We start from the raw sequence: 12,578 nt of genomic DNA on the forward strand, positions 1-12,578 counted from the left end.
CTATCCTGTTTCTGGTTTCTCTGTTATAAATTCCCAAATATCCCTCAGATTTATAAAAATTTCTCGTAAGTCAATGTTTCCAATTTCTGTGTTCCCCAGATTTCAATATTTTTGACCGTTGTGTAATGAAATAAGCAATCATGGGCAACACAGAGACGAAGTTCATGAAGCAGATTATGGAATTGAAATTCAATTCCAAGTCTCTTCAACGCCAAGCCTGTAAATTAAGAAGGAAGAGAAAAATCCGAAGAGCTTAAGGTTAAGAAAGCTATGGAGAAAGGGAACACGGACGGCGCTCGCATCCACGCCGAGAACGCCATCCGAAAGCGAAACGGAGCAGATGAACTATCTGCGACTCGCCTCTCGGCTTGACGCCGTCGTGGCTCGGCTTGATACCCAAGCCAAGATGAACACCATCAACAAGTCCATGATTAATATCGTCAAGTCTCTGGAATCTTCCTTGGCCACCGGGAATCTCCAGAAGATGTCGGAGACCATGGACAAATTCGAGAAGCAGTTTGTGAATATGGAGGTTACGCTGAGTTCATGGAGACCGCCATGGCTGGATCCACCTCGCTTCCACTCCGGAAGACCAAGTCAACAGCTTGATGCAGGAGGTCGCCGACGATTATGGCCTCGAGGTCTCAGTGGTTTGCCGCAGCCGGCATCTCAGGCGGTGCCGGTGACTAAGGAGACGGAGAAGGTGGACGACGGTGACTTGTCTAAGCTACTTGCTGAGCTTAGAGCTAGAGATTGAGATGGAAATATTATCATTGGGGCTATACATATAAATGACGCAGGTATATACTTTAAGTTTTCTTTTTTTATAACGGTGATAATGTCTTATTTGTGTATATTAAACTGAACTTTTTTTCTGGCACTTTACTAATTGTAGCCGGATGAATTTTAAAATTTGCTTCCTGAACAAGGATGAACGAGGATGTAGGTTCTCTAGATATTAGAGGGGAACAAGGACTTGGAGCTGCGATGAATGCCACGTAAGCAAACCTGACCGCGTTAATAACACATCGTCAAACTTTAACACCTTCAATTCCAATTTTAATACCAAAGTATAAGGATAAAGTATAAACGTTTCAAATGGAAGGAACCAGAAATCATGGTTTGAAATTTCAAGAACCAAAACTAGAATTAGAATTTATAATTGCACAGGACTTATACAAATTAAATTGGAAAAAAATAAATTATTTAACTAAAAACGAAAATAATTTAAAATGAAAGATCATTCAGTTCATTATCTCCCTTTTTTCCTATATAAAAGAGTTCACTATCACTCAAAATCCCTTTATTAATTTCAATTGTACCATACTTGTAAATTTATTTTATAATAAATTTAAAAATAAACAATTTTGTAAAATACGTATGTTAGCTACAAAGAAAAGTTGATGCGAGGTAATTGATAATTTTTTTGCCAACAGAGGCAATTGATTTTTTTTTTTGGGAGACAAGCATAATGTTATAGGACGGCAAGTGCAATTTTTTTTTGTTTGGTCGAGACAAGTGCAATTAATTCGAAGAGAGGCAATTGAAAGTAATTATATATGGCTCTTAATGGAATACATCCTTCGTTTAACAATCAATAACTAATTCAGTTCAAGAAGTAGAGATCGTATATAAATTATGAGTCATTACGTAGTTTATTCCATGTTTCCAGCCTTATTTATTATTTAAAACAATTTAACAATGATCTTTTTCTTTGAGATTCAGATTAATTAGAAGAAACTGCAAGACATATTGAGGTATAAAAATTATTTTTTCACAAAAGAAAAATATAAAAGTGATATGTGATACATTCCTAAAAAATTAATAAATGTACGTAGAGTTATTATTAATAATTGTGAACATAAAAACCTCAAAAAAAACAAAAAAAAAACAAGAAAATAGACTTGAAACATTAATTCTTGTTGTTGCAAATGATGTGGTCATGTTGCTGAGGAGGAAGAAAGGCACTGTTAATATGAAAAGTGCGTCGAACGTGGTCTGGAGTTTCGCCATTCATCATATGAGCCACAATCTTTTTTATAAGATTAAAAACGAATATGATATCTTTTTTATATCATAATGCAACAATAATTATGCTCATAAGATATGTGATATTAACTTTTGGAAAAAACTTAGATCAAGTTGCTTATATCCATTACGTTAAGTTCTCTAATCACACATGATCATGTATTCTTTTTCATATGAATTTATAATTGAATACTATTAAATGTTAATATTTCAACAAAAAAAAAGGACACCTGGTCATATGTAATTAGAAAACTTGACATAATGAATATAAGTAATTTGATGTAAATATAGTACTCAACTTTTTTGATGATGTTTATAACAAAGTTACAAACTATTCTTTATGAGATTAACCTAAAGTATTTGAAATTTATCTTTTAAATTTAAAGGCAATGAAATTTAAAACTAAAATTATTCAGATATATAAATTACATTACCATGTTTTTGAAAATTAATTATATTTCGAATAGAAATTGGACCACCAATTGCTAAAATTGCATAGGGCGACTAGATAAGGCGTTATTTTTCGCAATATAATATATGGATGAAAACGACCTTAAGCTGTATAACGTGTCATTTACAAATTCGGCGAGAAAGTTTAGTTGGAGTAATGAAGAATCAATTGTTGCATCAGAAAAAAAATGAAAACCCAATTGTAATCTATAAATATACATTTAAAAGTTTGTTAGAATTGATTAAATGCAATAAATATATTTTATTTTTTAAATATTTTTATTTACGGAGGGAGAGAGTGTGAACAAGAGAAAGAGAATGTGAGTTGGAAAAAATGCGTGAAAGATAATTAATAGGGTGATATAATATATAATTAATGGGGCAAAAATATTTAAAAATTAAAATTTTAGATATTATTTGAGCGTATCTAATAAATAGGAACATGTTTACCCAAAAAATGTACTAGGACCAAAGTAAAGTATGAAAGTTTTATATAATTTCTAAAAAGTTAGAATTTATAATCAAACTAGGATATTATAATTATATAATAACTATTTTAAATAAATAATAATATATTAAAATCGATTTCAAATTGAAAAACTACAAAGTTAATCAAAAATAAAATAAACAAACATAAGAAATGAAATTTTATAATATAAGTTGTAGTTTATATTTACGAATCATAGAATGAGTTATTGAAAAACATATCTACTTTAGTCACTTTATCCAAGGTGTTAGAAAGTAGAGGAGTGGTGGAGAAAACGCACGGTGGGCCAAATGGAGAGGATGAGGGAATGTTGAAAAACTGAACGGTTAAGGTGAGGAGCATCTTATTTATCCCTCCTGTTTATAAAGTCAGGATGGCTATTTTGGCAATCTACATTGCCATGGCAAACCCCATTACCACACTAAAGAGCAACCAAAACATCTGCATTTTGGTAATGCAGTCCTAATTACCATAGCATGCTTGCAATGGAATTGAACCAAACAGGTCCTTAGTTCTATTTAGGAAGGTATTATCTCTCTCATTTATTGTAGAAAGATTTATTACTTACCCTTCAGTTAACAAATTTTCTATTTAGTCATTAATTTTTTTTGTTTCCTAATTTTCTCATAGGAATTAATGCTGATTTATTCTATCATTTATTAAATTTTTTATTTTTCTAATTAAATAGTTTGGCTAATGAAGAACGGACTCGAACCCCATGCCCAACGCAGAGTGCACTTAAGATCTTGGGATGAACGTGAAACTATCTTTCAACCTTTGAACCTAAAAATCTGAAAGAAGAGACTCTGAATGAAACGGGATTAACGTTTATAGACAACATTTTTAAAAAAAAATGCTAGTTTCAAATTTTAGAGACAAGAACCGAGGTTAAATTTTTGAAATTAAATAGGATATTATATTGAGTCCCAAAAAAAAAGGATATTATATTATTTTTTTTAATCAATGGAGGCCTTACTAGTGGGGACAACATTAATAGCTAATATAAATCTTTTATCAACGGCATTAGTGCCCTTTACTGAGGGGGGACAACATTTATAGTTATATAAATATTAAAATTTTCAAATAGAGACTTTTTGCTATTTTTCTATGATTAAAACTATATTTATTAATTTCATTTAATTTAAGTCATATATTTATGTCATAATGAATTTAATGATAAACGATTTTTAAATACATATGCTAGATATTTGCAAAATTTAATGTGATGCGAGGCAATTGATTTTTTTTTCCGGGGGAAACAAGAAAAATTTTATAAGAGGGTAGGTGCAATTTTAAAGGGAGGCGAATGAAAGTAGGTATGTCTGTTAATGGCATCCTTTCATATCAATGACTAATTCCTTTCAAGAGGTAGAGATCATATTTAAATGGGTCTTAAAAATTGCTAGTTTATTGCATATTTTCATCCTTATTTATTATTTAAAAGAATTCATCTATGATATTTTCTTTGAGATTCAGATTAGAAGAAATTGAAAGACTTGTTCAGGTATAAGAATTATACTTCACCAAAAAAAAAAGAACTATAATATATGCCTAAAAATTGACAAATGTAAATAAAGTTATTATTAATAATTGTGCACTGGAAAAAAAAAATTCAAACCACAAAAACCTCAAAAAGGGGGGGGGGGAAAAAGCAAGAAGAAGAAGAAGAAATTTGACTTCAATCTTCTTGAAAGGCCCATTCATTTTCACTGCGGAGCTTCGCTTCTTCCTCAGGAGTAAAGTCATTCTTTATATTAAAAATCTCTCGAATCTGCTCTGGAGTTTTTCCCTTTATCATATCAGCCACAGCCTGACATGATGAATCTAACAAGCTTTTGATTTCCAGATAGTTCGCCGCTAGTATTATATTAAACAGCAAACCATTCTCCACTTTCAGAAACTCATCATCCCATTTCTTCAGTTCCTCCTCGCCGCCGGCACCAATGGCGGCTCCGCCGTCCTCCTCCTTGGCAGCCTCATGATCAGCATGTTTCTTACAGTATTCCATGACTTTTGCCATCGTCTCAGAATTCACATTGTATAATGGGACCTTGTCGGAAACACCAAATTCATCAAGCATGTGAGTTATTAGCTTCGATTGTTCTGCGGCCTTCATGGTCATCTCGAACTCATCTCCGTCGCTGCTTACCACTGTAATAGTCTTCGACGACGATGCCATCTTCTTCTTTGAATTTGAAGCGCTAAATCTAATTGCTCTTAGAAAGAGGAACAAGACAATTCTAAATTACTCGACCTTCACTTTGTGTCGCCTCTGAGGTCTGATCCTCTATTTATAATAATAATTGGATAGATTTTAACAACGATAAGGATAACCTACGATGAAAATATTTAAATTAAAGATAACTTTCGTAAAAAAAATCTTAGGAGTCGATTTGTTTGAATAAATTTAGTTTCGTTAGGAGTAAAAAGTTTATTCATAAAATATTTTATTATAAAGAAAATTCATATAAGAAATCAATACGTCCAGTGCTTTATTCTTTTTAAATTTAATTCCTATCTAATAAATTTAAAATAAAAAACAGATATGATATCTTTTTTATATCTAAAGGCAATAATTATACTGATAAGATATGATATGATGATAACTTTTTTTCGGAGACATGATAACAAACTATTTTTCATAAGATTGACCTTCTAAATTTAAAGGCAATGAAATTTAAAATTAAAATTATTCAGATATATAGAGCTGTACGACCACTATTTTGGAAGGTGTTATTTCTCATTTATTGCAGGAGGATTCGCTGCTGGCCTTTCAATTAACAATCAGGAAATTAGGCTTTCTTGTTCCATAATTCTCTCACAGGAGTTAATTTTAATTTATTCTCTCATTTTATTAGATTTCCCAATTTTCTAATAAATATTATCTGACCTATCTAAGGCAGACGTAAAACATAAGCCAACATAACACAGAGTGAGCTGGAAATCTTAATAGCTGGAGCCATCCCTTCAAAGTTCAACCTCTACATGAAGGAAGAGACTTTAGAAGAAATTTCCGGATAATCTACTACTCATGAACCCCACAAGAAAAGGGCAGCATATCCCCAAATAATAAACATTTTCATATCAATGGTGAACAAATATATTACAAATATTTTCTTAAAATATAATTATGTTTAGACCCAAAATAGTTGAGAAATCGAAAAAGGTGGTCGGAATCATACGCAGATCACCGGAAGGGCGGAGACAATGAGACATGTGCTTAGAGTGGCGATGTTTAATTATCATAGTCATAAGTCAACATCATTAGCGAAATCATTAGTTGTTAACATTAATATTTTGAGAATATTTGGGATTTACATAAAAGATAATTAAGTACTATTATAGTGATATTGGTTTATGAGGGCACGCTTTGGGTTGTATCAAGGAGAGAGCAACACTGAGTAGCTCAGCTCACCACTGTTAAGAGAATGTCTCTTAAAATATACAGTAAGCTTTTAAGTATTATTATTGTTGTTGTCGTCGTCATCGTTGAAATATTATTATAAAGCACACTTATCAAAGTGACAACCACTTCCTAATCATAAGTGCCATAATTGCTACACTTCTCAGGTTGTTGGATATGTAATCGATCACTTAATCATTTTTATAATTAGAGACAAATGCAGAAGTGGGACTTAAATGTAGATTTCTCCATCACTTTTTATTTTTATGTGTCTCTCACATCTCACTTCCTGAAATCACTTTAATTAGTATATCATCTCAAATGATGTGTTTATTGAATACAAGGGCTATTATTAGAAGGGAATAAACTATACTTATCAAAGTGACAACCACTTTCTAATCATAAGTGCTATAATTGCTACGCTTTTCTGGTTTTTAAATATGTAATTGATCACTTAATCATTTTTATAATTAGAGACACATGCAAAAGTGGGACTTAAATGTAGATTTCGATCACTTTTTGTTTTTATGTTTCTCCCACATCTCACTTCTTGAAATCACTTTAATTAGTGTATCATCTCAAATGATGTGTTTATTGAATAAGGGTTATTATTAGAAGGGAATAAAAATAATGTTTGAAGCATTTTTCTCATTATGGGAGTTATTAAAAGATAAAGAATAATGAAAGTTTTACTACGTGATTTAACTTCTGTTTGGATGAGAAGAAAAGTTAAGAGGAAAGAAAATAAGAGGAGAGAAAATGGAGAAAAAATCAGAGAAAAAATATTATCACCCCTCATGTTTGGATGAACAAGAGAAAACAAAAAGGAAAGAAAATGAATAAATGTATAAATAACTAAAATACCCTTTCTGTTATATCAAAATATATCTTGATTAAAATCAAATTAAATATCATAATGAAAAACCATATTTATATTAACATAATCATATAATTTAAAATCAAATTATTTGATAAATATATATTATATCAAATAATTTTGTAAAAAAAATAACATTTTGTGTAATGTAATGCTAAAAAAAACCAAAACAACAACTCTACAAGTTTTTCTTTTCAGTTCATTTTAGAAGGATTTTTGCAATTTTAGTTATTTTATTTTTCAATTAAGCAAACATAGAAGAAAAACTTGATAATAATAAATAAAGTGAAAAAATGAAAAAAAGTAAATAGATATTATTTTGCTAAAAAAACATATGTAAGGCAGAGGAAAAAAATATGTTGTCTTCTCATTTTCTCTCCATATATGGAGAGAAAAGTTGAGAAGAAAATGGGATGTGGGACTCATCTTATTTTTTTTCCTACTTTTCTTCCCTCATCCAAACAGAGGAAAAACCACTTCTCCTCTTATTTTCCTTCTTAGTTTTTCTTTCCCTCTCATTTTCTCTCCATCCAAACATAGCATTAAGACATTATAATTTCTTCTTTCTTTTTCTGTGTTTTAATTTGCTTCTTCACTTTCTACAAAAAGAATGTGTGTGTGTGTGTGTGTAGTTGAAGAACGGTGAAGAAACAAGGCGAAGTGAAAAAGCTTTCATTGAAAAGTCATTCTTATTTGAGAGTTAATTTGCTCTATAAACAAAAGGAAATTGCGGTGGATGGTTTTTAAATTGTTGTTCAAAAAGATTCTGAATTCCTCCCTTCATTAGTTTGAGCTGTTCCAAATTATTAAAATTTTTTTGAAGGAGAACAGTTTTCAAAGGGAAAGGAAGAAACTATCTAATAATTCATTCAATTTTGGACGTCTCTCCTAATATTTTCTTTTAATATTACGCCTCTCTCTCTAAGTATAGAAATCCTTAAATTTTAATAGGGGCTTGTCTTCTATAGAACAGAAAATATAAATAAGTTCAACCATATATACACACACATATCTGTATACAATGTACAAGTTGAACACGCCATTATGTAATGAAATGGGTTTCTTGTCAGACTCCCCAAAATGCATTATATGTGAAGGAAACTGTATCGATCATGTGATGCTGATCAACTTGGAATTTTGTCCTTCATTTAGTGCCTAAAAAAATTCATTGCATTTCAGCACCAGAAATAATTAATAATATAAAACCTTCTCATGCCAAAATTAGAATTTTAAATTTAAACAGTACCTGATGAAAACTACAATTTCCATACCAGAATCTTTTTGCAAAAGAGGAAAATCAGAATTTAATCATTGCTAGTGATCAAAATCATTGAAGATTATGGATTTGACCCCATGTTTTAACCCTAGTTAACTCTCCTTCCCTAAATTGGAGGGATGGTATGGTATTGCTGAAGTAATATTGATGACTAGGGTTTGTAAAAGAGAGAGGGGTACAGTTCATAGAATAATGAAGCTTGTCCCCTAGACTTTCCAAAGCTTTGACCTGTGACCTGAGAAACTTTAGATAATTTGCAGCTTCATCAAGCGTTGAAGCTGTGTCCATCTTGCTTCCACCAGGCACTATCTTCTGCAAAACCCTAATCCTCTCACTTATTCTCTCTCTCCTTTGCCTTGCTGCCACAGTCTGTGGATCTGTCGATATTCTCACATTCTTCCTTCTGGGCTTTTCCACTACCTCCAAACCTAAGTTCACAGGCCTGAAAGCCGCAGCCCTATATATCATCTCCTTCATTAATGCTATAGCCTCTTGATCAGGCTCTTGGCCAATACTACTGGAATTAGATGATATGCTTGAGTTTGGCTGCTGAAAATTTATGTTTGAAGAAGACGATGATGAAACAAGCCCAAAACTCTTTTTTGCATGATTGGGCTTGTTAGGTTCTGAAATATTATTGACGACGACACATGGACGTGATGAAGTGCTCCGGGAGATGGCCTCTTCAATTTCACTGACATTACATAGAACGACGTCGTCCTTGTTCTTTCTGCTACCATTGGAAGTTGCAGAAGCGTTATTACTTTTCTGAGATTCGCCCGGGGAAACTGAAATAGCATTGTTGTTGAAGTTCCATGTTTCTTCTATAGCTATCAGAGAGAATCATGGAAATATTCCCGTCATCTCCATTATTGATGAGTTGTTGTTGCTGCTGGTCGTCGGCCATATTGGTGTCGAAATAATCCGGAACAAGATCAAAAGCTGAATAAAGATTGTGATGATATTGACCTGTTTGAGCTGGTTGATAATCCAAGTGAGGCATGGAGTAGCCTGCTTCCTCTTCAATGTCTAGTTGGTGGGTATTCCACAAGATAGGCATATTGGTGGCAAATTCAGAAGCATCCCAGGGAAGAAGACCATCCATACTGATCAACCGACAATTAATACTATAAATTCAAAGCTGTAGATGAGAGTTGAGGAACAAGCGTTTCTTCCCACCTACCACATTTAAGTCTATATATCAGAGAAATTATATACACACACATACACATTCAATATCTGTGTGTGCGCGCGTGTGTGTGTGAAGGACTAATTAAGGTTGGGCAAGTATTTATTATGTATATCAATAAGAGCTTACCGATTCTAGATCTAGCAGCTTCTGGAAACCAAAATATATAATCAAGAGCCAAGATTCTTATGAGAATATCTTTCTTTGGAGTCTTCAATCCTTTAGGGAAAAGAAGAAGAGATGATGGACTCCAACTTTCATATAGTGATCAGTTCGTTGCGATGACAAAAACTGTCGTAAAAACTTTGTTGTCAGATTTGAAACGGAAATATTATTCTGGGCTGTATGTGGATATAACAAGCAATTAAAAATAAGAAGTTTCAAGTTTGTTTGTACCAACATGTATATATCTTGAATAGAGAGTAGTACCAGAAGGTCGTACCTTCAGCTGCTTTCATGGAATTGCAGACGAACTTGATGCAGCGGTTGTGTGTGTTTTTTTGCTGAAGAGAAGACTTATATATATAGAGAGATAAGAATGAAAACGGTTCAAGTTATTATAATGAAAACAAATCTTGGTACTTGAACCATCAAGTCAGCAATTGAATAGAGTATACTATTATAAATTAATGTTACATGAACTGCATGATATGGTAATACAGGCCAAGGGGGGCAAAAAAAAAAAAAGCACTGAATAATATGATGAAAAAGAAGAGGCTATAATGTAATATTATCTCCGATCGTAATTATAAGACCTTATTATAGACTATAAACTAGGTCTTATAATTAGAAGCACAGCTAGTATTATAAACACACACTGATCTGTAACAATTTAATTAGGGCAGTGCAGTTCTTTTAGAGGAAGAAAAAGAAAAAGGAAGCATTTTGGTCAGTTGGGTGTTAAGACTATATTCTGGGAAGATGGGGAACATGAGATCTCAGAGAAGAATTTTTTGAATCTCAAGTGAATGAATATTTTATTGTATTCTTTATCTGTTGAATTCTTTTCTGTTTACAACCTCGATATGATTTTTGAAAGTATACTCAAGCACATCAATATGCATCTAATTAAGGTCTTGCTTACAAAATACATTTAAGAAAATTGAATCATGACAGTTAGAAAGAAATATTATCTGTTCTTATTATTGATAACTTCTTTGGTGTATTCTTTTTTCCAAGAGGGGAAAGGTCAGATCTCTGTTGCGCGCGCGCGCACACATTCCATGCGCACTGTGAAGTTTGCGGTAAAAGTGCAGTTAAATGAAGAGCATCTTTTGACTGATGCCACCACTATCAATCTCTAAGAAATTACAGTTAATCATGGTCTTAATCATAGCCTCTGATTTTATTTTATTTTATAATTAAATGGTGTGTTGCGTTTCCTAAAAGATATGTAACACATATGTCTTGCCACATTCGTTTAAGATATTGAAATTACTCCTCTGATGCTATTTATAAGACAGACAGAGAAAGTTCTTTTGTTGTCTTATTTATAAGTCATTTTATTAAATTTTTAATATAAATGCACTATTTTTTCCCTCTTTTATTATAATGTAAATAGTTATTTTTAGTTTGCATATATGCATTGTTATCGCCTTGTATCATTCTCTCATATGTAGGAGATCTGATTAGGTGAGTAAAACTATGATTTTCGTATGAGTGATATTATAGTGAATTTTGGGTATTGAAAAGAAAAGAAAAGCAAAAAGCAAAGGTACTGGAGATAAGAATGTTTAAATAATAAGATCTAAAATGATCGTGTACAAGAAAAGTTATTTTAGTTAAGATGACTTGTGCACACACATGTACATAAACAAGACGTGTTAGTGAAGAGAGCTGATCAAATGGTCTCCAGATTTCATAGTGAAGGACATGTATATCTGAAAAATTAGGTTTTTGTTTTTAATAGAGTTCAAAAAAGTCATGTGATACATACCAACCTCATTTAAGTGGGAGAGACTTCTTGTTAAATTATGACCAAATTAAGGAATTTACTTTCAAGAAGAGCCAGTACAGATAGATATTTCATCTTATTGATCAAGTTTTTCAATCAAAATCTAAAATTTTAAAGACGCACACCCATCGTTTTCTTTCCAAGTGGATCTACCAATGAACAGTATATATATAATCTGTGTGAAGTCGTAATAAACTTTAAAACTATATAAAAAAATATAGAGTAAAGAAAACTTGAAATGATATATATAGTAAATAGATAGAAAACTTGAAGTTATATGGGAGAATTATTATAAGGTCTCAAGCGAGGAATGTAATCACTAGATAGTCCCACAAGAATTGAGCAGATTATAATAACAAATTCCAGTGGAAGGAATAACAATAGGTTCACATTACTCGCTAATATATCAATATGTAATATAAAGTATAAAATTTAGAATATATCATACCATTCATAAATTATGAATACGCGTCTCAAACTCTATATAATGTACAAAAATAACATGTGTCTGATTTATATATACATAATATAATTCTATAAAAACGAATTTATATAAAATATAAAATCTCTAGGAGTATATTATTCTAAGTCATGAATAGTAAAATTCATCATCTTCTTCTTCTTTTTTTTGTGCCAGCGAATAGTAAAACTCACCTAAGATTAGATGGAACATTCTATATCTATAGTGTTAGTTATATACGTTAGCATTTTTACAGAAAAAGGAAATCTCCCTTTAGTACTTTTCTGGGTTTTGGAACAAATTTTTTTTTTTCAAAAAAGAATTCGATGGTGTAATTACCAAAAAAAAAGGATTTTGGTGGTTATCATTGAAAATATTTCCGCATTTCGCGAATAAAATTAAAAAGTAAAAAAATAAAATAAAATAAAATAAACAGCTCATTCCCTATTATGGG

General features: G+C 31.7%; 2 protein-coding genes and 1 pseudogene across 2 annotated transcripts; 1 reads left to right on the plus strand and 2 right to left on the minus strand.

Annotated features, from left to right (window-relative positions):
• The first annotated feature begins 140 nt into the window (after positions 1 to 140).
• On the plus strand, positions 141 to 757 carry LOC114715549 (ESCRT-related protein CHMP1B-like; annotated as a pseudogene).
• A 3,886-nt stretch (positions 758 to 4,643) lies between these two features.
• Positions 4,644 to 5,144, minus strand: LOC114715546 (SKP1-like protein 11). The gene has a single exon (XM_028900414.1). The coding sequence runs from the start codon at positions 5,142 to 5,144 to the stop codon at positions 4,644 to 4,646; it is 501 nt and encodes a 166-aa protein (XP_028756247.1).
• A 3,428-nt stretch (positions 5,145 to 8,572) lies between these two features.
• LOC114715547 (transcription factor bHLH87-like) lies at positions 8,573 to 9,626 on the minus strand. Its single transcript, XM_028900415.1, has 2 exons — positions 9,491 to 9,626; positions 8,573 to 9,351 (listed from the first exon to the last, which is right to left on the minus strand). The coding sequence occupies exons 1-2, from the start codon at positions 9,624 to 9,626 to the stop codon at positions 8,573 to 8,575; spliced, it is 915 nt and encodes a 304-aa protein (XP_028756248.1).
• Positions 9,627 to 12,578: the final 2,952 nt, after the last annotated feature.

Source organism: Neltuma alba, unplaced genomic scaffold (assembly GCF_004799145.2).
Source record: "Neltuma alba isolate B1F8T4 unplaced genomic scaffold, ASM479914v2 tig00011598_pilon, whole genome shotgun sequence".
NCBI lineage: Eukaryota > Viridiplantae > Streptophyta > Magnoliopsida > Fabales > Fabaceae > Neltuma > Neltuma alba.

Coding starts and splice junctions, on each gene's coding strand:
- LOC114715546 (XM_028900414.1), bottom strand. CDS start 5,144: ATGGCATCGTCGTCGAAGACTATTACAGTGGTAAGCAGCGACGGAGAT.
- LOC114715547 (XM_028900415.1), bottom strand. CDS start 9,626: ATGGATGGTCTTCTTCCCTGGGATGCTTCTGAATTTGCCACCAATATG. Junction 9,352..9,490: donor TTATCAACCAGCTCAAACAG/GTCAATATCATC, acceptor TCTCTCTGATAG/CTATAGAAGAAACATGGAAC.